Consider the following 25,588-nt stretch of genomic DNA (forward strand, 5'->3'; position numbering starts at 1 on the left):
GCTTTTTTAGTGGCTAATTTAGGAAAAAAGTTTAACAATAATTTCAGCATTACAGATATCAATTTTGAAGTTGATAGAAATGAAGGCTTTGGTATTATTGGGAACAATGAAGCGGGTAAAAGCGCGATTTGCAATTTAATTTCCGGAAAAGAAGTAGCCAATAGTGGAACTATGTTTGTCGATGAAATAAATTTCAGATGGAGCAAAAGGGAAGTAAGTAAAATTTATAATTATTTTTTAGCCATTTCAAAATATTTTCGGAATCTAATAAAATTTGCAATTAGTTTTTTTCAAAATTAGCGTACTGTCCACAAAATAATGCTCACATCGATAGTTTAAACGCTCACGATCATCTTCGTTTATTTGCTCGTTTACGAGGAATACCGGAAAACAATGTAGATGCAGAAGTGAAAAAGTACATCGAAAAATTAAGTATGTATTATTTTTAAAAATGGTACTATTGCGAAGTGTCCGCTATTTAGAGTGTCCACTATAGAGAGATTTTACTGTATATATTTATTTTATATAATTAATAATTATATAATATTAAAATATTTAATAACTAACGTGATTTTTAATAGATTTGAGTTTATGTGCCAATCAACCAAGCGGTACTTATTCAAATGATAATCAAAAACGCTTAAATCTTGCAATGGCACTCATTGGTTCTCCAAAAGTTATATTATTCGACGAACCGACGACTAATGTAGAACCAGAAACTAAAAATTTCATTTGGAATGTTATCAAAGCTTGCAAAACAAACGGTCAAACGATTTTATTGACATCAAAAAGGTTATGAATCCTGAATATTTTTGAAATCCACTAAGATCTTCAAATAAATTTTTTTTTGTATCTACAGTGTAGAAGAATGTGAGGTTTTGTGTGAAAAACTAGCAATTATGATAGACGGTAAATTTGTTTGTATTGGACCGACAAAAGATATACTAAATCGTTTTACATCCGGTTACACTATAAAAATAAAATTGAATCCAGGAAAATCGAAAAATCTCATAAATGAAATAAAAAACAACATCGAACAAATTTTGGAATGCAAAATAATCGAAGAAAATCTGGTACGTTTCAAGACTTTTGAGTTATAATTATAATTTATATAATGTTTATAATTAATTTTTTTCAGATTTATATAATTTATTTCGTGGAAACAAATAATTCTACGTGGGAAAAAATGTACGATATAAAAAAGGAAATGCAGAGAAAATATGATTGTATTGAAACAATTTCAATTTTTTCAATGTCTCTTGAACATTCATTTGTGCTATTTTTCAAAAATAATTGTGATCGCACTGAAAACTTGTCAAAACAGTTGAGAAATATACATTGCAGCATTTAATTGAGAAATTCTTATCGTTCGCGTACAAAATTATAAATACTTTCATGAAATAATTGAAAAATTATGATTAATAATTTTAAGGAAATACTCGAAAAGACAATTTATTATCAACAGCATATTGAAACTTTTTTATTTAAAAAAATATGTACATTAAAAATGTAAAAAACGTTTTTTTCGACTGTCACAACTCTATTTGGAGTTTAAGTTTACTCCAAAATTAGATGAAAACATATTTTCATAATAAACTGATTCGTTTAAAATCGAGCCTGATACCATTTTCTGGAGCCAAAATCATAGATTTCTTGCTGATTTTAGTCACGTACTGTGAATTTAGAGCAACTTCATAATTATTTAAAATGGTTGCTAAGCCAACCACAGATTGTAATTGACCCATTCGCATACCTGTAAATATTCATTATTAAAATTTGTGACACGAATCAAAAAATGTTTTAAATTCTTACCTATGCACTTTCTTGGACCCTCACCAAAAGGCATATAAGTGCATGACTTAATATTTTGTTTAAGCTCTTCACTAAATCTATCAGGATTAAATGTATGGGGATCTCGAAAGAACTGTGGATCTTTATGCAATCCATTTACGATGGCATACACAGCAGTTCCTTTTTCTAGCACAATACTGGTATCAGGTATCTGTATTCATATAATTTCGATTTTTCTTAGTTGTTTATTTAAGAATTTCAAAAAATTATGTAAGTTACTGTTTACTTTATAATTTTCGCTGGCTACTCTATCAATAATTGGCAGTGGAGGATACAATCGGAGAGTTTCGCATACAACTTGATTTAAATATTTCATATTTAAAAGTGCTTCATATGTAAACCCGTTTTCTGCAATTATTTCTTGGATTTCGTGACGTACTTTCGTTTGCATTGAAGGATTTTTAGCAAGCTCCAAAAGAGTAAATCCCATGGTAGTTGCACTGGTTTCAATACCAGCAAAAAGTATAATTGCAGCTTGGGCAACAAGATAATCACCTTTAAAACCTGCATTATAATTTAAGTTTTAACATTTTCTTTTACTGATTCGCGAAACTCTACGGCGAACATAAAAATTGTATAAAATTATTTAAACTTTAAAGCTCACTGAATTCGGGATCTTGTTTTTCATTTTTCAAATCGATTAGTAAATCAATGATGTCTCCTCTTTCGCTGGTTCGAGATTTTTCTCTTTCATTCATAGATTTCCAGAAAACGTTCCTAAAAAATTCCTCTGAAGAATCTAAGAACGTACCATTCATAATATCGGCAATTCGAGGAAAAAAGAAAACTGACAGTGTCAAAATTACACGACGGACTGTCATATCAAATATTACACGACCTGAATAAAAAGAAATTAATTCAAAAGAAATTAAATATGAATTTAAAGTTGATTTGATGCATCAAGATATGTATGCAACTTACTACGATCATAAAATTCTGTATTCAAGTACGAGTTAGTTTGAATGCCGAAAGCAAACGAAGTTATCACATCCGTAGTGTATTTGTCGCTGAGTTGTCTGCATTCGATTGTTGATGTTTTCCCATCGGTGGTTTGAGAACTTAAATGATTCATGAGGCCATCAGTTGACTTCAACATCAACTGCACGAGTTTTTTGGATTTAGCCATACTAAATGCAGGGGACAATTTCGAGCGCAAATACTTCCATTTGGGATTATCGATCGAAAATAAATTTGAGCTACCGATTATATCGGCTTTTCGCTTCGAAGCAAAGTATCGATTACAAAACACGTTAAAATCTTTAATGAACATTTGTTTTATAAGCTCAGGATCTCGAACTATTAAGAATGGTTTTTGCAACATGTATATTCCAATAACTGGTGAATCAGTATTCGTACTATACAAGTCCTCGAAAACTTGAGAAAAAGATTTTTTTAATAAAAATGCATCTTTGAAATGACCAAAAAACCAGTGGCAATTACTAGGCGTGTAAACCCCACGTTTTAACCAGTAAGATTGTTTATAAATTGCGAACAAATAAAATAATGAAAAAAAACTTAAAAACAGACACAAAATATAACTAAAAAATACTAATAGTTCAAGCGCCATCGTAATTCTAAACAAATTTAACTAATTTTGTTTTTTACGTTCAAAATATAATAAATTCTACGTGTTTACAAAAGTACTTTGACCGTATATTGAATAATAATGAAAAAACAAGGTTTATATGTAAACTTTTTTATCGTACTTTGAAAGAATGTATATAAACAATATAACGCTTATTGTAACTATTGCGAGACGTAAAATTAGACTTCCATTGAAGACATTTACTGCCATAGTCTAAAAAAATATTTTAAATTTATATCAGTGATTTTGTACGTGAAGATAAACTTATAGAGGTTATGAGCTCATTTTGAAATATCCAATTCAATTTATCAAGTCTAACTATTATTAAAATAATCTGCATTAATTATTATCAATAGAAGTTTTTCAATGAAGGATGAATCGAATTGATGGAAATCACACTAAAAACTTAACAGGTCGACTTGTTTACATGATCTTGAAAAAAGCTCTTTCTCACTTCCTAAAAAACGTCATAAAATGTTCACTATTTGACTTTAGCAAGATACAGAATACACTCAAAGAATTTTGAGAAAAAATCCTTCAATTATATCGAACGAAAATTAACGAAAAAATAATGTATAATACTGAGATAGTTAGTTGGACATTACGATACTTATACAAACAATGCACAGTTTATAAACTACGCAAATATGTTCTGCTATATTATATGCATACACATAAATGTGTAAGTATTAAAATTAGTGCAAGAGAGCGCCACTTGCTAGTCTGAAAATTCGCAATTTCACATAGGCAGTATACGAACGAACAAACGCATTATTGCACACGATATGCCGCACAAAGTAGGTGCACAACTGCAATTTGTGAGGTGTTTCATTTTCAGAAGTAAGTAATGCAATCAAAACAATACAATGAAATTTGAATGCTCGAGATAATTTACGCCCTTATTTATTACGTCAATTAGTTTAGCAAGTTCTACTTACTTTACTCAATTGCATTACGTGTAATTATTTGTAAACTATTCAATACTAATGAATTAAATCGATAGGTAAGGTGTCCTTGAAAATCGTTCGAGGATATATTTATTGATGGTAAAATAGAACTCGATAAGTTTTTTTCGTGTAAAAATATAAATATTAGATAAGATTAAAACGTAATATTCGTCACATTAAAATCTGATTAAACGGACATTGAGTAAAACCCCACATGCAAAGCTATTGGTAACGATCGCACACGTATTTGAACTGATGTCATCTTTTATCACAGCTGTATACTTTTTTGCGATACGATTGTCGCGCGCTTATTAGTTCTATCTAGTATACGAGAGCGCGATGATCAACCCAACAGCTTTGTCATCTAGATTTACTTGCATATAGATAGTTTGCCAAATATTTCAAATTCATAATCAATTACGAATCAACGATTGATTTCTTAATACGATAAAACTTATTGTTATTCTTATATAATAAGGTTGTAGTCTCGTTGTTAAAAGTAAATCACGGAAATATAATTTGTTTGTGGAGTTAATCATTTGTGTACATAATGTAATTTTTGCAAATACTCAGTGAAGTGAATAATTGAGTTACCGCAGTTAATGATTTTCTGCTTCAAAATTTCCTACGAGTGTTGACCATTGCGTACAGATTGGTTTGCGATAAAGAGAAAAACATCAAGTATTATAAAATCGTAGTTGGAACTGAGCGAAAAATCTAGAGTACAATAGAACTGTGAATCACTTAAACCACATGTTATTTTTCAAATGATTTTTGAAAAAAATTTACAATTCATGTTTTCTAAGACAAAATCAATTATCAATAAACAAAGTACCACATCATGCTGAAAGTATAACTGGTATGTAATAATCATTTATTTCGTTAAAGGATTTACTTTTCAATTTTTACTTGTGCGTCATGGAATGTGAAAATTTCCGACAGTTGAAATATCTGGAAAATTATTTAAAAAGTGATGTGACTTCATTACTTTATCATTACAATAAGCTCAGGATATTTAACAAAGACCAATTTAAATCGTTATAGTTGTTTAATAACCAATTTCTATGTTTCATTTACTCGTTACGTGGCTTTTATCAAAAATAACTTGTCAACTTTGATAAGCAATCGAAGACTACATCAAAGTATAAAATTCATCTATCAATTACATGCATCATTCGCTAAAAATGTACACGTGAAAAATGGCAACGACTTTACGCGTGCAAGTCTTTGAACCTTGTATCGATACGCACACGCAGTTGAAAATCAATAATTTGCTTGCCGATCCATTGAATATTATATGCACTCACCCTGCACGCTCATCGAACGTTCAATGACAGGTGCACTCGGTATTTGCATTTCAAAAGATAACGCCATTTTCATAGAGATAGTATACATTTTTTATTCGCATTCTTTAAAGATTATACATCATTATTGCTTTGCGATAATGGATAATTTTTATAAAATTAGCTATATCTTTGATATTTTTGTCGATTATCGATTAATGTATGTAATGTTTGATAATTTTTTTTAGACTATGAGCAGAACAAAACTGTTGAAAAGCAGATATGTCATCAATGTGAAAAAAATCGTTCAAAATATCAATGCACTCAAAAGTCATTTACCGAACAAATAAACTGCATGAGTTATATTAATAGTACTTAGAAGCCGCTATCGATTGACCAATTGTAATTGACATTTAATATCTATTGTGCAATAAGTATAAACACTTCGCACTCAACAATGGAAACTCTAAGAGTTTTGGGCTTACTTATGCACAAGAATTACTTGATACGAAAAAGACAATGGAAAATGAGTGTATTTGGAGAATTTTTAGTACCTGTTGGACTGATCATTTTAATATGGGCCATAAGAAATTTAACGGCTGAGCCTCCGGTAAAAATCGACACACCTAAATATTACGACAGTATTCCCAGAGACAGCATTATTAACCAAGAAAACTTTTACGTTAAAACTATATTGTACGCACCGGAAAATGATTTTACAAAAAAGTTCATGACAGAACTTACCACAAATTGTCTTCCGATGAGTGAATATGAGAAAGTCAGTAAGTAAAATAATTTTTTACGCGGAATCAAAATAAGCTTTGAAAAAGAAAACATTTTGATAAACATTACTTACATTATTTACTTTTACAGCAATAAAAGGATTCGATACAGAAGAAAAATTGTTGTTAGAGTATAAAATTAATTCTACGATTTTTAATGAACTTATAGTCATAATAATGGATAATAATGTTGGAGACAATTCGAATGACTTTCATTATAAATTTAGAACTAAATTCCCAGTCAGCCCATTTAATGATTTGTTTAATATTTTCAATCGCGATATGTACAAGTATTTCATGAGATTTAATATATTGAGATATCAAACGTGCATGGATGAAACTTTTATCAAAATCAAATCAAAAAGTACCGAGTTAAATCAAAACGTTAGTATTACTTATTTTGTTGGCATTAAAAAACTTTTGATAAAACATACCATAGTAATAGTAAATATTATTTTTCAGTTTTCTATTCAACGAGTGCCAGATCCTCCTCACGTAAGACCAGAATTTGCTGATAATATTTTTAGACAGCTCTTAGCTGCTTTTGCCGTAGTTTCATTGATGATACCTCTGCTCATAGAAACGGCTAAAGCGTCAAATGAAAAATTTTTAGGTGTAAATGTAAGTTTTTAAAAATATATGCTTTACATCATAAATGGTGAATAGATTTTATTTGACTTTTTATTCAAGATTTTGATGTCAATGAATGGGGTCTCCGATCGCCTCAATTTATTTAGTTGGATTCTTAGTGGACTCATATTTATAAGTGTAAGCTGCATCATACCCAGTATTATTTTTCTAGTATTTTCCTTCGGTCATGCAGTGCCATTCCTGTATTACGGAAACATATTTATTATATGGCTCGTTTGGACGCTTCACGTAGCTCATTTATTGAGCATGGGAATACACTTGTCAGGATATTTTTCTAAACGTAAGAGAGTTCTACTGGATTGATTTATGACTGGTGGATAAGTTTTACAATATTTTATTTTTTCAAAGCACAATTTATCATGTTCGGACTTCTAATCATGGTCGTTGGCTCGATGTCCTTACAAACATATGGACTAACTGAAAAAAATTTTCCTATTGTACCATACCTGGGGATCATTTTTCCAAATCTTTTACTTTACAGAGCTATTGGTGAAATTAATTACTACGAAACAATAGGTACGCAAAACTTAATTTTACCTGTCGAAAAAGCTGTACCATATTCTAATGAGAAATTGTTTACAGCTGAAGGAATCAATTGGAGCAACTTATTTAATGTAGGAAATTCCGCATATAAATTTGGAGGAAGCATAGGGATGATTATGATTTTGACCATACTAGGAACGGTTTTGCATTTTTCTCTTGCCGTTTATTTATATGCTGTTAATCCCGGAAAGTATGGAGTTAAAAAGGACCTATTGTACTTTTTACAGGTAATAATTAAACACAGGTATATTTATGTTCAACTTTTAGACGAAATTTTAACAGTAGACATTTTACAGTGTAATAAAAAAAATCACGAAGAAGATGTAGAAAAATACGAAATTCATAAAGGAGACGATAAATTATTTGAATCAGTTCCAAACGGTGTTTTCACTGCAGGAATTCAGATACGTAATTTAAAAAAAACTTACAACATAGGTCTATTTAATAAAACGGTACGCAAATATTTCTTGAAAATAATTAATTTTACTAAACTTATACTTGGTTGTATTGAATATTTTTATAGAAAATTAATGCACTAAAAGGAATTACGCTGGACTTATTCAAAGGTCAAATAACAGCATTGTTAGGCCACAATGGAGCAGGAAAAACAACAATGATGTCCATCCTGACAGGTAAATATTTTGAAGTTTATTCAAATTTATGTTTTTTCCGTCTTCACAGTAAAGTTGTAATTTTTGTTTCAATGAATTAGGAATGATGAGTTCTTCCGAAGGTTCAGTTTTTGTAAATTCAAAGAATATTAAAAGTAATTTCAGAGAGATTATGAATGATATGGGTCTCTGTACACAAGAAAACATGGTTTTTCCACTTTTGACTGTTCGAGAGCAGTTAATTTTTTTCGCTAAGGTAAGTACAACCAAAAAGAGTGTAAGATTTAATATAATAAACTACTTATTCTTTAGTTAAAAGGCAAAACCAATAACAAGGTTGTAATAGAAGAAACAGTCAATGTATTTCTCAAAAAACTTAATCTATATGAAAAAAGAAACGTATTGCCAGAAAAATTATCAGGCGGACAAAAACGACGTGTATGCCTCGGTATGGCTTTAGTTGGAGATCCAAGTGTAAGTATACTATTGATATAACAAAAAAATTATATTATTCAATTCTTAATCAAAAAAAGGTTCATACTTTTAGATACTCATATTAGATGAACCGACGTCTGGTTTAGATCCCGAGAGTAGACGAGTCATCTGGGATATATTATTAGTAAGTCCTTCAAGTTTTGAATCAAATTTCATGTTTATACGATCTGTTATATATTTTATTAGAAAATGCGAGGCCGTAAAACAATATTGATAAGCACACATGATATGGAAGAGGCAGATATACTCGGAGACAGGGTAGCTATAATGCACACAGGGCAATTAAGAAGTTATGGAACTTCCATGTTTTTGAAAAAATCAATGGGTACGATTTAATTTTTCAATCATTAGATTTTAAGAGTTATCAAAACAGAAAATTGAAACGATAAAAATTTCAGGAGAAAATAACTTGGAAATCACATTGTCAGTTGAGCCTTGTTGTGACGTTGAGAAAATAAAAAATGAGTTAGGCAGAAATGGAAAAATAACAAACACTGACGGCAGTAAAATACAGCTTAATATTCCTGACTCTGATGAGTTGCCAGATGCACTCGATAAGTTAGAAAGAATGAAAAATGATCTCGGCATATCTGGTCTTAGTGTATCATTAATTAGTTTGGAGCAGGTTTTCTTAAAGTGAGAAATCAATTTTTGATAAATATATGAATTTTTTCAATTATATAATTATTTTCGTAATTTACGTAGGGTTACTCAAGACGACGATGGCTCAGAAAAATCAATAGGTCCTTTTGAAAGTATAGTTTATAAATTAAAAGGAACAAATCTACTTTTACAAGCAATCAATGCATTAATTTATAAGAAAATAATCTATACATGGAAAAATTTGTCAACACTTTTCATAATGATACTTCTGGTAATGAACTGAAATAAAATTTTTGCTCTTCCAAAAGATCAAGGTACAATTTCATTTTAGGTATTTTTTGGATTGATGAGCATCTCACTCGTACTTCGAGAAACAAGTGTTTTGAGCCCTGAAGAAAAAATAACACCTATCCGATTAGATATGTATTTTGAACCAAAAACTTTTTACTCGAATAATTTCAAGGATTATGGCGAGAAGTATAAAGAATTGTCACACAATATGGGTGGCACGAGCACACTAATAGAGGAGAAGTCTTTGAACGAAGGTAACTAAAACGGTCCGATGACATATAAATTAATAGCTTCTGTGATGAGTGTGTACTAACTCAAATAATTCTCCAAAGGTTTAATGAAATTAATCAAGACAAATTTTCAATACTACAACAATCACTTGATCGCAGCAGCAGGATTCGACAAAACATCGAACGGCACCCTCTCGGTCAATGCGTTTTATTCGAACAATCCTTTCTACAGCCTGCCCATATCAGTCAATATGCTCTCGAACACCTTGGCTAAGATTAGGCTCGGCAATGACGTATCTATAAGCTTTTCTTTGCAACCTCTTCCGTCCAGCGATAAACTGTACCAAGATAACACAATGTTGAACGGGTTTACAACCTCGGTCATATTCGTTTTTCTTTTTTTCCCAACTCTCGCACTGTTTGTCATTCATCCTCTGCGCGAGTCGTCAACCGGAGTGAAACATTTGCAGAAAATGACTGGTGTTTCGTATTTCAGTTACTGGGGTACGATACTCCTCTTAGATTTTATTGTATTTTTAGTACTAGTTGGATTGATAATAGGCGGTTTCATAGCAATGGACTTGATACTGGATATCAGAATATTCCAACAAAAAGAAATATGTAAGTCACAATCATAACAGTTTTTTTTTAATACTGTACGAATCATATGAATTAATAATATCAAATTTCAGTGATTTTGTTCATGTCGTTAATTTTGTTTGGAGTTAATACATTGCCTCTAGTCTACAGCTTTAGTTTTCTAAATATTGAAAGCAGCTCTGCTGTGCGAATAATAACTTACATACCTTTAGCTTTTGGTAAAATATCTTTTTCATATTATAACAAGATATACATCAACTGAAATAAATTTATTCATATATGTTATTGTTACATAATTGCAGTTTCGGTGGAGCTCGTTATGATGATTGTCAATATCTATTTAGGTGTTTATAGAGCTGTCCAAATTATAAGGCCAATTCAAAAAGGACTATTTTTACTTGTACCTTACGTTAGTTTCTTTCACAATCAAATATCTTTTTTTATAACTGCGCAAACAAATGCAAGGTGTAAAAGATTGCCAAATGAATTTTACGACGAATCCTGTAGAAGCTCTCGCAGATTAAATATTTGTTGCAGTAAGTATAAACTTAATGGTTAACATTTTGTATGACTTTTCATTTGTCTATCACGCTGTAATATGTGTAGTGCTTGGTTGTTACGATGGAAAGTGCGCAAGATCAGTGGACTACTTCAGCGATTTTGACAAAGACTTTACCTTAGAAGAGAGTCTCGTTTATTTGGCTTTGACTCCATTGCTGTATTTTGCTATATTGGCAGTGCTAGAGTATAATGTCATCGGAACCTTGATGAAAAAATACAAAAAACTCGAACCTGTGATAGATCCAACTGACGAACAAGTACGAGCCGAAAAAAATGCAATCTCGCAAAAAATTTTTGCTCTGACTGGAAGTAAGTATATTTTTAGTTGTTTTGTAACATTAACTAACTATAAGCTCGTTAAAAAAAAAAAAACAGAAAACATCGACATGGCCCACAAGGATATAGCGACAAACGTCAGCCACTTGACAATCGAAGAGTTCTCCTCGAACTTGAGCAGAACAGCCGACCAGACATTCCTTGTTTACGAATTGCGAAAACTATACGGTAATGTGCGAGCGGTCGAAGACGTAAGTTTTGGGGTGCGAAAACGTGAGTGCTTTGGTCTGTTGGGAGTCAACGGGGCGGGTAAAAGTACAACATTCCGAATGATGACTGGGGGCGAAATCCCCGACGGTGGAATCATGTTCTTGGACGACAAAGATTATGTCAAGAACAAAACATACGTAAGTAATATTTTCCTTTGATTAATTTTAATTGATTTATATTGCAAGGGACGTTGACTGTTTTTAGTTTTTGTCACAAATGGGCTACTGCCCTCAAAACGATGCTCTTATAACTTCTCTCAATGCTTACGATCATTTACGCCTATTCGCTCGACTTCGGGGCATACCGAGCTATCAAGTCGAGAAAGAAGTTGCTACTTGGATCAAAAGGCTCAGTAAGTTAAATATGAAGATAAATATATCAACATAAAAAATACTGTTATTGACTCATGTCTGTAACTTTTTAAAGATTTAAATGCTTGTGCCAAACAACCAAGTGGTACCTACAGCGGTGGTAACAAGCGACGCTTGAACATAGCGATTGCCTTGATCGGCTTGCCAAGTTTAGTACTTCTAGATGAGCCGACCACCGGAGTCGATCCCGGAGCGAGGCGATCCCTGTGGAACGTCATCCAATCATGCCAAGCCACTGGTCAAGCTGTTGTATTAACTTCCCACAGGTACGATAATTTTAAAAATTAATCAGGCTCGTTTCTTAATGTTTTGAAATCGTTTAATGCAAATCTTTTAAAATGCAAAACATGAACGAGAACGAGCTCATTCTCGAACGATTTTGTTTCGTGCACAGAGACTTAAGCGCGATCGATGCGCAAAGCATAAGAGCCGAACGAATAATAATTCACGGCTAAAATTACATCAAAGAGCAGAAAAAAGAGCGAGCAATAAAAATAAATTGAATGAACAGTCGCACGTATCTAAGAGTCTATTCTGTTTTGCAGCATGGAAGAGTGCGAAGCGCTGTGCAATAGATTATCTATCATGGTGGGCGGCAAGCTCGTCTGTATCGGGCCATCGCAGGAGCTGAAGCAACGTTTCGGCGCTGGCTACGACGTGCAGGTAAAAATAAATCCCGGCAAATCACAGCTGCAAATCGTCGAAATTAAAAGAGAAATTACGCAAGCCCTGCAATGCCAGCTCGTCGATGAAAATTCGGTAAGCATCGTCATAAGCATTTGCTCCACGGAATATATATATCGTTTCGAAACACGCTCGATCTCATTCGATTATAATATTTTGCACGCATTTTTCGCACGTACCAATTGTGATTTTGCTTTTTTAGGGCTATCTTATGTATCATATTGCGAGCTGCGATATTACTTGGAGGAGAATGTACGATACTATGTACGAAATTAAAAACAAATACGATTGCATCGAGGACTTTTCTGTACTTTCGTCTACGTTGGAGCAATTGTTTCTGCTGTTTGCGAGAGCGGCCACCCAACCTTCGAAGAGATGAACTGATTTTCACATTTTAACTTATCTTTGACTTTTTATCAATTTTTTCAAGTTTAATACCGTGTCTTATTTTTTGTCGATTGCAATTTATAGATCGATTATTACATGGTTTACTAGTAGGGCATTTATTTGAATACCTATAACATTTTACTACAAAATTAATCGGAGATATTTTAAAATATTATTATTTACTCTATATGCATATCAATGAATTCATTGAATATTAGAAATTCAAAACAATTCTACTATAGTATTTAGATGATTCCACCGAGTGATACCACGAATTTAGAGGTTCAAATATAGTATCTTTAAGTTTCATATAGCTGTATTCATTCACGTAGCTCATGTAAATCAATTAGTATCATGTAGTCATAAAACTCTAAGAATGTTCTTTAGAAAATCGAATTAATGATGAGCATTGAATAAAAATCTGCAAAAAAGTGATCAAAAATTTAAATAAAGTAATTTTGGTGTACCGTGGGTGACTGTGAGCGTAGATATTAATGAGTATATACTTTTTACATGGGCTCCTATAAATACAGATTCTGTTTTTTTTCGTCATAGCTTTTTTACCAATATTGCGAATTGCTTTCTAGTATGCACGTTGGAAAGAGTAAGAACTGAGCATTATTTTCTGTCCTTAATTATATACTTATGATATCTGCGAAAGACGAACAACGTATGAACATTGAAAAACTCAAAAATAAAAACTTATTTATAGTTTTTTATGATGTTAATACATATCTATACAATTTATAGTTTATATGTAGTTTATATATAAAGTAATAAATGATAATGTTATTTAAAATAAAATAACAGATGTTATAAGAAGTCTGCAAATAAACTAGACAATTAAAAATGTTCAAAAGCTATCTTACAAAACAATTTTTCATTTTCAACTCGAGTGTTTAACAATTCCTGCATGTTTAGTCATATATTCAACCATGACGAAGCTCTATCACGTTCGTATAAAACTGTGGTCAAAATCTTTTTCGATTTGAAACTATGAAAGCTGAATTTCCACTAATGCCATTGCTATTGAAAGCACAACAAATTTATCTCTACAGCCACTGTTATTTTAGCTATAAGCTAGAGTATCAAGTCATACTTTCGAGAGTCAAGGCGCACAGGACAATTGAAAAATGAATTCCTACAACAAAGTTGTCGCAGCTACATCAGTTGCAGCTGACTGTATCAAAAAATGATATAAGTTCTCTAAGTGAACTCAGCAAATTCGCTAGCAATTCTGTTACAAGTGTTGAGATTAGGGAAGGATGCGTTTAGCGCCCTCCCTGAAATTTTTTTTATCCTGACTCCGGTATTCCCTGAACAAAAAAATGGATGAAGATTTTAAACAAATTGCAGGTAAAATAACTGACTAAACTAAACTATTTCTGTAAATAAAATAATTGTTCGTTGTATAGTTATTAGTCAATAATGTATTCAGACCGCAAAAAAATTAATTATCACAGGGAATGAGTCCGATAAACACTTGCTCTGAGTGTTTTTTCGTGAATCTTTAATCCCATGCTGAAATTTAAAATTTCTCTTCAATCATAGGCCTAAAAATTTTACATTCGACTCATGCCCATAAATAATTTTAATTTTTATGATTTTCTTTACTCTATAATTGTATTATTACATTCTTAGGTGCGAAAGTGCATGATTACCTTGCACTTTGACCGTGGTCGACCTCTTTGACTCGGCCGGTAACACGTTAAACGATGATGCTGCGTTTTTTCGAGAAGTGCTTACAATTTATTTTTTAGCTATCATTACACAATAATTGTTAAATATATTCTTCACGAAATTCATTAGCCATTCATGACATGTTTATGATACGAAGCTTACTGACTTTTAATTACATTTTGTTCAGGTGGCCAACCGAATTATTATAAACAGTTAATTTTTCATAAAAGTTTGAGGATATCATTTTTAGGCATAGTTCATGACGAAATAATAAATAAACATTAGATTGGTGCAAAAAAATACAGAAAGCATTATTAAACTATGCAATTTGGCACGCATTCTCATAGGGCTTGGCCATAAAGACTGTTCAATCTTCGTAATATGCAGCACGATTACGTTTAAAATATTTAGTTTTCCCAAACTTTCAGTATTCGATAAAGATTCAAAGAATGAAAGATGTTTAAAAAATAAAAATTACGAAAATGTAAAGTAAAACAAAGAACGGTAAAACCAATTTTAATCGACGGGAAACATTTTTTTAACAGATACTTGTAGGGTCCTCGCAATTCAATGTATAGATACGGTCCTACGCGCTCAGTACACCTGATATCTAAATATGTATCAGTTTTAAAACTTTTGGACAACACTTTTTCGAGTTTATAATATGACATCGACAAAAAAAATATTTGTAATATTTGAAAGTCAGTACAAGTTTTATGTTGCAATATCTTTTTCACGAGAATTGATTACCTGAATATTAAGTTAAATAGATTATGAGGACAATTAATGAATACTACAATACGTGCAAATTAAAATACAAAAAATTAGAATTCTTTCCTTGCATGTTTTTACCAAAAGTCAGGTTGGCCGGCTCTGGGTTGAGTTGATTGAATGCAAGATTTCGTAACTCGATCAGAAACGTTAGTGTCGATAATGATGTCGTGTCTCAAAGTACTTTAGCACGTAGATAAGTCGCAAGATTATTTTTGTAAGGTAGAATTTAGGTCGAAACATATACTGCAATTAGTAATTACATTACTCCCGGAGCTGGTATATCGGCAATTCCGTTGATAGGCTATGAGTAAGATAGCGAGGGTGCATAAAACCGAGGGGTGGATATTACAATCGTTGAGACACGGCATTGCGATGAAACGCGCATTTGAACGAGTCGACCTTTCAGCGCATCAGTTTTTCCTGCGTACTTTGTCAAATGAGTTGAATAATATAAAGTCGACGCTGCTGAGATTGGCACGGAGCGATGAGCCTTTTTGCATACACTCTTCGGGCACGTTCCAATCGATTTCACCTTCGGCTCTCTCGTCTCTCTTGGACATCTCGTTCGTTCTTTTTTTTTTCATCCCAAGGCAAAAAGAACAGCACGAAGCGCGGATCGATGCGCTGGACTCTCGTAAAAAACAAAACAAAAACCTACTGATCATAGTGGCATCGACGAGCGAGTACATTACATGGAACGTATACACGATAGCAAGCAATATAATAGCAATATAAGGTTGAGCGGTGAGTGGGTGTCCGCGAGTTAGCAACGGCAACTTAGATCGGACGCAGTGCGCCCCTTCGGCATGAGGCAGCTTGCTCGCTCACCTCCTGCGAATGTAATGCACGTATACGTATGCGACGCCGTCTACATCCTACCACCCCTTGCTTGCGCAGCGTTACGAGTTGTATATTGCGCGCGAGTGTCGCAGCTAAACGAATATACGCACGCACAGGAGAGAGAAAGAGAGAGAGAGACGGAGAGAATGCCGATCCACCCTCGCTCGCTCACTCACTCGCCCTCGCAGTCTAATGACCGGTGATTCATCCGGGCGGAGTTTCGTTGCGAGTCGCAGGCTCGGAAAGCGCGAAATCGCGGATCGATCGCGCGCGGGGCTCTCTCTCTTTCTCTCTCTCTCTCTCTAGTCTCGGCGCTCGAGCGTCGTTGGTAGCTATGTACCAGGCGCCACCGCGGCGGGAAACAAAACGCGCGCCGTCGAGCGTCGTCGCCGACCGACGACCAAAGAACCGCTCGGGTGGGGCGCGCACCGCGTACGAAAGCTTATCTCGCAGTGCGTTCGCCGCTGCGCTCTATATGCACAACGCCGTCGACGATTCTCCTCTCTTTCACCAATTATCCCGTCTTACGCATCCCGACGATTCTTTTTTTGCAAAAAATCTTTTTGCCAATCAAAGACTCGCGTTGGTAGCAAGTGTCATCGTTTTGTTTTTCTCGAGCAACGGCTGCCGTTCGAGGGCTCGGAAAACTTCCATACCGGCAAGACATCGGAACAAAGAAAACCGAAGCTCGCCAGCGGCTACCTAACGCGCTTCGTCGTAGCAACGACTTTTAGACAATATTTTTCGTTATCCAAAAAGTGATAATAAACAATCGATTATTATTTCTCGAGATTATTGTGAACAGTGCCTCAATGAGTCGTTGATAATTATTGAAAAATTAATATGTTTAGTGCAAAGAGAAATGGTAAGTGTTCCAGGGGGTTTACTTTGCGGCTAATTCGACGCACCGTTGACTTGGTAACGATGCATGAGCTTACTACACTGTGCGTAGCATCTTGTTCTAGTTAATAGTAATCGCAATGTATTAATGCTTCCGTCAGCAGAATATTTCAACTTTTATCATTATCATATTTTTATTTTAAGCAACTATGAAAATTAGGATTTACGCTTCAAATATCGAAACATTTCCGGTACTTAACATTAGAGACTAAAGCATTATTTTGATTAGAAAAATTGCCCGATTGCCAACGTATTATTATATAAGCAAATAATTATTCAATTTTCAGAGTGTTTAAACTTTCATTTATTTTCTAACGTGACGCGTTTTCTGAACTTTTTCCTCATAGTATCGCCTTGAATTATTTATTAGTAAAAACGATAAAACAATATAAAAAAGAGTCGTTCAATTCTAGTTGATATTAATATCTTTTATAAATATGCAGATGATATATGATATATGAATTAATTTTAAAAATTAGTATAAAAAATAGTATTGCAGATGAATTTCCATTTTGAATTTCAGCCGGAAATCTATACTATTTGAAGACGCACAAGTGAAAAATAAATCAAAATGTGTTCAAATTTGTCACGAGCTTTCGGACTTTTGGTCTATAAGGATTATCAAGTTCGTAAAAGACACTGGAAATTAACTTTGATCGAAGTATTGGTACCCCTATTGCTTTTCTTTACAATATGGGGCGTTCGGAACATGGTAGCCCACCCACCGACCAAAATCACAAAAAATCAGACTTACCCCTTGGAAACTAATAGACCTCACGCAGTACAAGGCGTACTCAGACTTTATGTGGTGCCCGACACATACGCGGTCAGCGTTTTGATTAATTATGTGAAAAGCTGCCTTGACATGGGACCGGCTGATTGTAAGCTTTACACGAATGAGATTTAAAAAGTTTGATGGGATTTAGCCGTTAACCGATGACTCGTTATTTTAGCTGTCACCGCTTTCAGTACCGAAAAAGACATGCTGAATAGTTACAAGATTCAGCAAAAAAACTATAATGAAACCATTATGGCCGTGGTGTTTGACAATAAAACGACTGATTTTTCGACCATCAACTTTAAATACAAAATACTCACATCTGATTCACTTCCAACATCAATTTACAACAGCAGAATACCAAGCACAAGTGATGTATTCAGTGGCGGATTAACAGGTTTGCAACTGTGTTTAGACGAGGCCATAATAAGAATGAAAACTAGTCACCTGCATTTGAATTTATATGTACGTACTTAGTCTCGTCTTAATTTTTACAATATCGAGTTTTTAATTAATGAATATAAATAATAATGTTTAATGAATTTATATTACAATTAGATGTTTACGCAACATATGCCAACACCAGCTCATGTAAAAATAGATATTGGAGATGAGCTTTTCAGACAGTCGTTCATTTTATTTATACTTGTGGCCTTTTTGATTCCCTTTTGCATAGAAACTTACTATGCCTCGCAAGAAAAGTTTCTCGGTGTTAATGTAGGTGCAAAGATATTTATATTATTTTAAAAAATTGTGGATTAAATTTCAACCCCTACTTTACAGGTACTAATGGCAATTAATGGCGTTCCGAACTTTTTGAATCTGCTAAGTTGGTTGGTTACTGGGATTCTTTTAAGTTTATTTTACATCATACCGATCGTAATCGTGGTCAATTTTACATCGTCTCATACTGCTTTGCCATTTTTATATTATGGAAATACATTCATTTTACTTATGATACTTCTTTTCAATATTACGCATTTAATTACTTTCGGAATGCACATATCTGCATATTTCACAAGACGTAAGAGATTTAAAACTTTTCAAATTTAGAACAAAACACCATAAAAATTCATAATGAATACATGTAACTTTTATTTTCAGCTTTATTTTTAACAACGGCTCTAATTGTTATTTATTTTGGATCGAATTTACTACAAAAATATGGAGTGAAAGAAAGTGGCCACGCTGTCATACCATTTTTAGGAATATTTTTCCCAAACATTTTACTCTTTCGAGCTTGCGAAGAAATTAATTATTATGAAACTATCGGTAAAAATGCCCTTTGCGCTTGTTCATTTATTAAATATTTTTTCTGAATCTGAATATCAATATAAATTATTACAATTTTAGTTAAAGGGACACACTTCAACAACATTTTCAAAGCTGGTCACCGGGAGTACGGTACTCAAGGCAGTATCGGAATAGTTTTAATATTCTCTTTGATTGGAGCTCTTTTCCATTTCGCTATGGCCTGCTATATTTATATTATAAATCCCGGGAAATACGGAGCAAGACGAAATCCATTCTTTTTCCTCAAGGTGATAATAGTTATAAATACACTGTGTTGAATTTTCATGAACTAAAAACATGTTCATTTCAGTTCTTGAAATCTAGAAAATCGCACGATTACGATAAAGTTGAAAATTTTGAATTTCACGATAATTCTGACAAGCCTTTCGAAGCAGTAGCTGAAGGAATTTACACACCAGAAATTCAACTCAGAAATTTGAAAAAAACTTATAACTCGAATGTTTGTACTCGCTCGGTGTGTACTAAAAACTATATTAAATCAAACTTTAATTTATTTTCATAACGAAATTCTTATACTTGTATTTTATAGGAAGTGCGTGCCCTCAGAGGGGTCACAGTCGATTTTTATCAAGGACAAATTTCAGCTTTACTGGGTCATAATGGAGCAGGAAAATCTACAATCCTGTCGATTATATCAGGTAAATTTTTATATTTAAAATAACTTTGAAAATATTTTCATGAAAATATCAATTTTTCAGGTATGACAAGTCCAACCGAGGGCTTGGTCTTGGTAAATGGGAAAAATATAAGAGATAAAATGAACGAAATAATAAATACTATGGGATTGTGTCCGCAAGAAAACATGCTATTTCCAAGCCTTACCGTTCAAGAACAACTAAAATTTTTTGCCAGAGTATGCTTAAATTTTTAAAAGATCTAATCTAACTAATTTAAATTTCAAGTACTAAAAAAAATAATTCTTTTTTTCATACACCAGTTGAAGAACAACAAAAATTCGGAAGCTGATATGAAAAATTCTGTTGTACTATTGCAACAAGAACTTAAGCTTTTCGAAAAACGTCATAGTTTACCTCATGAATTATCTGGAGGGCAGAAACGTCGATTATGTCTTGGAATGGCTTTAGTGGGGGGAGCAGAAGTACGTCATTTTTTTTAATTACGGCTATAGCCAGGATCTTTTTTTTATTTATTTGTTGTCTTTTTTCAGATCCTCATTTTAGACGAACCTACTTCTGGTTTGGACCCTGAAAGTAGACGAGACGTTTGGGATGTGCTATTAGTTAAGAATTTTTGAATTTTTTGAAATAAACATTTAAAAATATAACGTAAACCTAAAAAATCATTTATTTTGATTTTATAGAAAATGAGAGGAAAGAAAACAATAATTTTAAGTACTCACGATATGGAGGAAGCAGATATACTCGGTGACAGAATAGCCATTGTACATGGTGGTTTATTAAGAAGCTATGGCAATCCGATGTATCTGAAAAAATTACTGGGTGATTATTTCAAGCCTTTTATTACCAGAAATAAATTTTATAGCACAGATTTAATCATGGTAAGCGTTAATTTTTAAAGGTCAAGGAAATATCGAAGTAACTCTATCGACCGATGGCACGTGTAATCCTGAAAAAATTCATGTGGTCTTGGGCTCTCAGTGCGAAATACTCAGCTCAGATAGAGAAAAAATGGTTGTCAGCTTGCCTCAAACGGCCGATTTACCGGACCTCCTGGATAAAGTCGAGTACAGGAAGAAAGAGCTCGGCGTCACTGGCATGAGTGTATCCCTGCTTACTTTAGAGCAAGTGTTTACGAAGTACGTAGAGCGACGAATGCGTTGATGAAAAAGAATGAGTATATAAATGATTGTAATGATTTTTTCATTTTAGGGTAACTGCCGATGAAGAAGATACAACCGATGAAACGGAATCGTTCATGAGCGTAGGCAAAAAACTGAACGAACAAGATCTGTGCTTAAATATCATAATGGCTTTATTGCGCAAGAAACTAACATATACTTATAAAAATGTATCAATCCTTTTAGTAAAACTATTTTTGGTAAGTGATAATAACTGATCAAATTTTTTTTGAAATTTGTCTGTGTATCCAGCGCGGTTTGATTTGAATTGATTGAAATTTAAGATTTTGCTGCCTTTGATATTCATAACGCTGATACTGGTGGATTATAACCCACGCCACCCCGATCCTCAGCCAATACCGATGAGATTGGACAGATACAACGATCCTAGGGTCTTGTACAAAATCGATAATTTCAGTAAGCCTTTTGGACGTCACTATAGGTGGACGGTCGGGGATTCCGGCGGTACACCTGTCGAAGTGAGGAGAGAAGATCATGCCTTTGAAGAAGGTAAGATATATGCTCTTATACAATACCGATCATTACAGGCAACATTGACGAGTGAATTAATAATTTTAGCGCTATTATCTATCGGCTCGAACGATGCCGAGCACTACGCCTACAATTACATAGCCGGCGCGACGTTCAATCGCACCAACAACAACATCGTCACCGCGGCATTTTACAATCCGACTCGCGCGGCTTACTCGCTGCCGATTTCCGTCAATCTCTTGACCAACACCATTCTGAAGACTTTGGTAGGCAACGAGTACAACATTCGCTTCGCGGTGCAAGAATTTCCAAGAGCCAGAGACGAGTCGATGATCATTTTGGAAGCTAACATGGGCGTGGTCGAAGCTTACGTGATTGCACTTTTGCTCGTATTTTTCTTGTTCCCGTTGACAGCTCTCTTCGTTGTTCATCCGCTAAGAGAAAACATCAACAACATCAAACAGCTGCAAAGAATGGCCGGGGCATCGTGTTTGAAGTATTGGGGAACGATGTTCGCCTTCGATTACGTTGTGTTCATCATGCTGAGCGTCCTTCTTGTGGTTGGATTTATAATTGTCGACTGCTCATTGGGATTGAGAATTTTCGGCGGAATCGAATTCTGTGAGTTTACTGAAGTATACGAAACTTTTAATTTGTCAGAACTCCAAACTAATTTTCATTTACCCCATTACAGTTGTATTCTTGGGCATATTTGTTCTGTTCGGATTAGGCTTCTTACCTTTAGTGTACTGTTTTAGCTTTTGGAAAAGTTCTACGACAGCAGGAGTCAAGTTATTGAGTTTATTGCCCATTGGAATAAGTAAGCTTGCAAATAATTTAAAAAAATGAGGTTAATGCATCGATTAAAAATGAAAATTATTGCAGTTCTCCTCGAGCTAGTTATGAATGCGGTAACATTGATTCTAATGGGACACTCAAAAACCATGAACATCATTCGACCAATTCAGAAGGTTCTGTTCCTCATGGCACCTTACACTGGCTTTTTCCACGCTCAAGTATCATTTTTCAGTACGGCCAAAACCAACGCTAACTGCGAACGCATGTCGTACTATTTCAATCCGGAGCAGCTTTGCAGGGCGACTCCTTGTTGCGGTAAAAATTACATTGAAATAATGACAAAATAATTCGCTTTATACGATATTAATAATGTTGCAGATCTACGATGCAGCAATGGGACTTGCATCACACCGCTCAAGTTTCTAGATAGTTTCAAGGAAGACATTAGCATGGAAGCTAGTCTCATAAGTTTGTGCCTCACACCGATACTGTACGTGCTCATCCTTTGCATGTTGGAGTTTAAGTTTATCCCCACAATGATCGCTGAAATTCGCGGAGGTAAGCCGGATAAAATCGACCAGAGCTTCGAGGAGCAGGTAAAGAAGACCAAGCACAATATCGCCCAAGAAATATCAAAAATTCGCAGTGGTCGTAAGTACTCCGATCGCATTTCATAAATAATTCCCCAAGACATTGTGAAGATTACGAGGTTAAATGCCAATGTCATGAATAGAAACACCAAAACCGATCGAAACAACTGGAGCCAAAGAAAAGGCAGAGACCAATGGTACCACTCCTACGAACGAAGAAGCCCCACCGAACCACGTATTTCTCGCGTACGAGTTGCGCAAACTTTACGGAAAGCTAGTCGCGGTGCAAGACGTGAGTTTCGGCGTGCGCCAATGCGAATGTTTCGGCTTGCTCGGAGTCAACGGAGCCGGCAAAACCACCACGTTCAAGCTCATCACGGGCGAAGAGACGCCCAGCAACGGCATTATGTACCTCGGCAACAAAGATCTGAAGCAGCACCGTTATCACGTAAGTCGCGCGACGCAATTGCATCTCGTTGACGCTTACACTTGATGGCGTTAATAAAATTGTAATTTCTTCGACTTGCAGTATTTGTCGCAGATGGGCTACTGTCCTCAGCAAGACGCGATGCTCGGTTCGTTGAACGCCTACGATCATTTGCGCTTGTTCGCTCGTTTAAGAGGTATACCGGACGATCAAGTCGACGCGGAAGTCAAGAAGTGGATTGACAAATTAGGTCGGTATATAATTTCACGAGTCGCAAGACTATTTTATAGAAATTTTACGCCTCGAAGCTTGCGCGCTATAATTCAAACTGCTTTAACTCTTTACTCGTTTGAAGGCTTGAATTTGTGGGCGCATCAAGCTTGCGATACTTACAGCGGTGGCAATAAACGACGATTGAACGTAGCCATGGCTTTGATCGGTATTCCGAGCTTGGTTCTTATGGACGAGCCGACGACGGGAATTGATCCCACTGCCAGGCGGGCCCTCTGGAACGTCATCAAGACCTGCCAAAATATGGGTCAATCTGTTATTTTAACGTCTCATAGGTACGTGTAAAATTAATCGAAATTTATTCGTGGTCGGTATACAAAATTTATTACCCCCGTTTTCGGTATCTAGCATGGAAGAGTGCGAGGCACTGTGCAACCGATTAGCTATAATGGCCGAAGGAAAACTCGTCTGCATGGGTCCATCCCAGGAGCTGAAACATCGATTCGGTGCTGGTTACAATATTCAGATAAAAATGAATCCCGAAAAGTCCCCCGACGAAATTGAAAATATTAAAAAAAGTATAAGCGATGCTCTGCATTGCGAAATCATCGATGAAAACAAGGCAAGAATAAAAACTATATTCGGTTTACAAAAGTATCTAACGCTTTCGATTGTATGATAATGGATGTTGATTGAATTTTTTCCGAAGGGCTATATAATGTACCATGTAATACCGAAAGACACAACTTGGAGACGTATGTTCGACGCTTGCACCGAGGTGAAGGATAAATACGAAAGCGTCGAAGACTTCGCGGTCCTTTCCTCGACGCTGGAGCAGCTGTTTTTGATGTTCGCCAAATCCTCCAACACGAGCGTCGAGAGAGTCGAATAAACCGACAAACTGGATACAGCCTAATGACCAAACTTTCGAGGAGTATTTAATTCAGCGCTTGTAAAAACTATTATTCCAAAGGCTTTCCTTTACATAAGACTTTCTTGATAATTATAAGATTTTTATACTTTGTCTACTAGCTACGTAATGATTATATTTAAATGAATTTACTTTTAAAATGTTATAATTTTTATTTGGCATGTTATTCGTGTAAAGCTTACGCTATGAGTAATATATTATCAAGCACGCACAACATTTGAATCGAAAAATCAAACGTACGTAGCGAAACTGTGATTTTTATTTCGACTCTTGATCGTATAGAGAAAAAAATTCGCCACTGAATTTTATATGCACGCTTGTAATCGATTGTGTGAGTAAGAGTAACTGACAATAATAGTAGCATACTAAATGTAAGTCTCTATGACATAACCGCCATCGCGAATAAATGTGTGTATGTATATCGTATTTTAGAATCAAGTAAGATTAATGCAACAAAAAAATGTCAACTGCTGATCTAAAATTGAACTATATACTTGATTCGTTGGGTCGCTTAAATATACAGCATTTCTCATATAAGCTAGTCCAATATATTTGTAATAACAAAGTACAATGTTTCTAAGGCCTAATACTTTATACTGAATTGAACAAATGACACCATTCTGGATCTATTATGTAAAATGAAATAACAAAAAAAAGAAGAAATTTCAAACTAACATTATTGCTATATTGCACAAAAAAACTATTGTACAACTATATTTTGAACTACTTGTGCTTAAGCTTAAGGAAGATACTATATGAAATTAAGAAAAATTTCTATAATTCCTACATTTCAATCTAGTCGTGCAAAATCGCCTACGTAAGTACAAAATCAATAATTGATTGCTTTTTTTTAAATAAAATGTGCTCAAATTTGATCAGTTTCGTAACGAGTATGCATGGCATGCGGAAACTGCGAAATTTTTAGAATATTAAATTTAAAAAAATTATTAGACTGTAATAAGATTTGCCATTTTGATATTTTATAGAACGACG

General features: G+C 34.3%; 3 protein-coding genes across 5 annotated transcripts; 2 read left to right on the plus strand and 1 right to left on the minus strand.

Moving 5' to 3' along the window:
- Positions 1–1,351: 1,351 nt before the first annotated feature.
- On the minus strand, positions 1,352–4,060 carry LOC106655166 (cytochrome P450 6k1-like). 2 transcript variants are annotated; one of them, XM_014375389.2, is made up of 6 exons: positions 3,891–4,058; positions 2,773–2,909; positions 2,456–2,689; positions 2,078–2,355; positions 1,813–2,002; positions 1,352–1,753 (listed from the first exon to the last, which is right to left on the minus strand). In XM_014375389.2, exons 1-6 carry the CDS (start codon positions 3,905–3,907, stop codon positions 1,587–1,589), a joined length of 1,023 nt encoding a protein of 340 aa, XP_014230875.1. In that variant the 5' UTR covers positions 3,908–4,058; the 3' UTR covers positions 1,352–1,586. The 2 variants fall into 2 exon arrangements, with proteins under 2 accessions (XP_014230875.1, XP_014230874.1); XM_014375388.2 differs by having other exon boundaries at positions 2,773–4,060.
- Positions 4,061–4,203: 143 nt separating this feature from the next.
- LOC106655164 (ATP-binding cassette sub-family A member 2-like) lies at positions 4,204–13,884 on the plus strand. Of its 2 annotated transcripts, none has more exons than XM_014375386.2 (25): positions 4,204–4,276; positions 5,915–6,448; positions 6,540–6,832; positions 6,911–7,069; positions 7,139–7,379; positions 7,448–7,615; positions 7,682–7,869; positions 7,939–8,094; positions 8,166–8,274; positions 8,355–8,509; positions 8,566–8,727; positions 8,801–8,872; positions 8,935–9,073; positions 9,147–9,384; positions 9,454–9,622; positions 9,683–9,896; positions 9,975–10,493; positions 10,565–10,690; positions 10,775–11,008; positions 11,079–11,342; positions 11,409–11,716; positions 11,784–11,931; positions 12,006–12,216; positions 12,496–12,709; positions 12,837–13,884. In XM_014375386.2, exons 2-25 carry the CDS (start codon positions 6,124–6,126, stop codon positions 13,011–13,013), a joined length of 4,989 nt encoding a protein of 1,662 aa, XP_014230872.1. In that variant the 5' UTR covers positions 4,204–4,276; positions 5,915–6,123; the 3' UTR covers positions 13,014–13,884. The 2 variants fall into 2 exon arrangements, with proteins under 2 accessions (XP_014230872.1, XP_014230871.1); XM_014375385.2 differs by lacking the exon at positions 4,204–4,276 and adding an exon at positions 4,729–5,242.
- Positions 13,885–17,924: 4,040 nt separating this feature from the next.
- LOC106655028 (ATP-binding cassette sub-family A member 1-like) lies at positions 17,925–25,403 on the plus strand. Its single transcript, XM_014375214.2, has 24 exons — positions 17,925–18,096; positions 18,169–18,458; positions 18,552–18,710; positions 18,777–19,017; positions 19,098–19,265; positions 19,347–19,534; positions 19,597–19,761; positions 19,837–19,945; positions 20,006–20,160; positions 20,245–20,406; positions 20,476–20,547; positions 20,629–20,767; positions 20,847–21,084; positions 21,158–21,326; positions 21,411–21,636; positions 21,706–22,239; positions 22,313–22,438; positions 22,504–22,731; positions 22,795–23,067; positions 23,150–23,454; positions 23,536–23,683; positions 23,789–23,999; positions 24,073–24,286; positions 24,374–25,403. Exons 1-24 carry the CDS (start codon positions 17,925–17,927, stop codon positions 24,554–24,556), a joined length of 4,875 nt encoding a protein of 1,624 aa, XP_014230700.1. The 3' UTR covers positions 24,557–25,403.
- Positions 25,404–25,588: the final 185 nt, after the last annotated feature.

Source organism: Trichogramma pretiosum, unplaced genomic scaffold, assembly GCF_000599845.2.
Source record: "Trichogramma pretiosum strain Unisexual culture from Peru unplaced genomic scaffold, Tpre_2.0 scaffold2, whole genome shotgun sequence".
In the NCBI taxonomy this organism is placed as follows: Eukaryota; Metazoa; Arthropoda; class Insecta; order Hymenoptera; family Trichogrammatidae; genus Trichogramma; species Trichogramma pretiosum.

What these genes read in the sequence shown, in the direction of transcription:
- LOC106655166 (XM_014375388.2), bottom strand. Translation starts at nt 3,418, where the DNA reads ATGGCGCTTGAACTATTAGTATTTTTTAGTTATATTTTGTGTCTGTTT. An exon ending in AAAACAAGATCCCGAATTCA is followed by an intron (nt 2,356 to 2,455) that starts GTGAGCTTTAAA and finishes ATTATAATGCAG; the next exon opens with GTTTTAAAGGTGATTATCTT. An exon ending in GGGTCCAAGAAAGTGCATAG is followed by an intron (nt 1,754 to 1,812) that starts GTAAGAATTTAA and finishes GAATATTTACAG; the next exon opens with GTATGCGAATGGGTCAATTA.
- LOC106655028 (XM_014375214.2), top strand. Translation starts at nt 17,925, where the DNA reads ATGGTAGCCCACCCACCGACCAAAATCACAAAAAATCAGACTTACCCC. An exon ending in ATCTGCATATTTCACAAGAC is followed by an intron (nt 19,018 to 19,097) that starts GTAAGAGATTTA and finishes TTTTATTTTCAG; the next exon opens with CTTTATTTTTAACAACGGCT. An exon ending in AACTAAAATTTTTTGCCAGA is followed by an intron (nt 20,161 to 20,244) that starts GTATGCTTAAAT and finishes TTCATACACCAG; the next exon opens with TTGAAGAACAACAAAAATTC.
- LOC106655164 (XM_014375386.2), top strand. Translation starts at nt 6,124, where the DNA reads ATGGAAACTCTAAGAGTTTTGGGCTTACTTATGCACAAGAATTACTTG. An exon ending in ACCTATTGTACTTTTTACAG is followed by an intron (nt 7,870 to 7,938) that starts GTAATAATTAAA and finishes GACATTTTACAG; the next exon opens with TGTAATAAAAAAAATCACGA. An exon ending in TTGGAGCAGGTTTTCTTAAA is followed by an intron (nt 9,385 to 9,453) that starts GTGAGAAATCAA and finishes TAATTTACGTAG; the next exon opens with GGTTACTCAAGACGACGATG.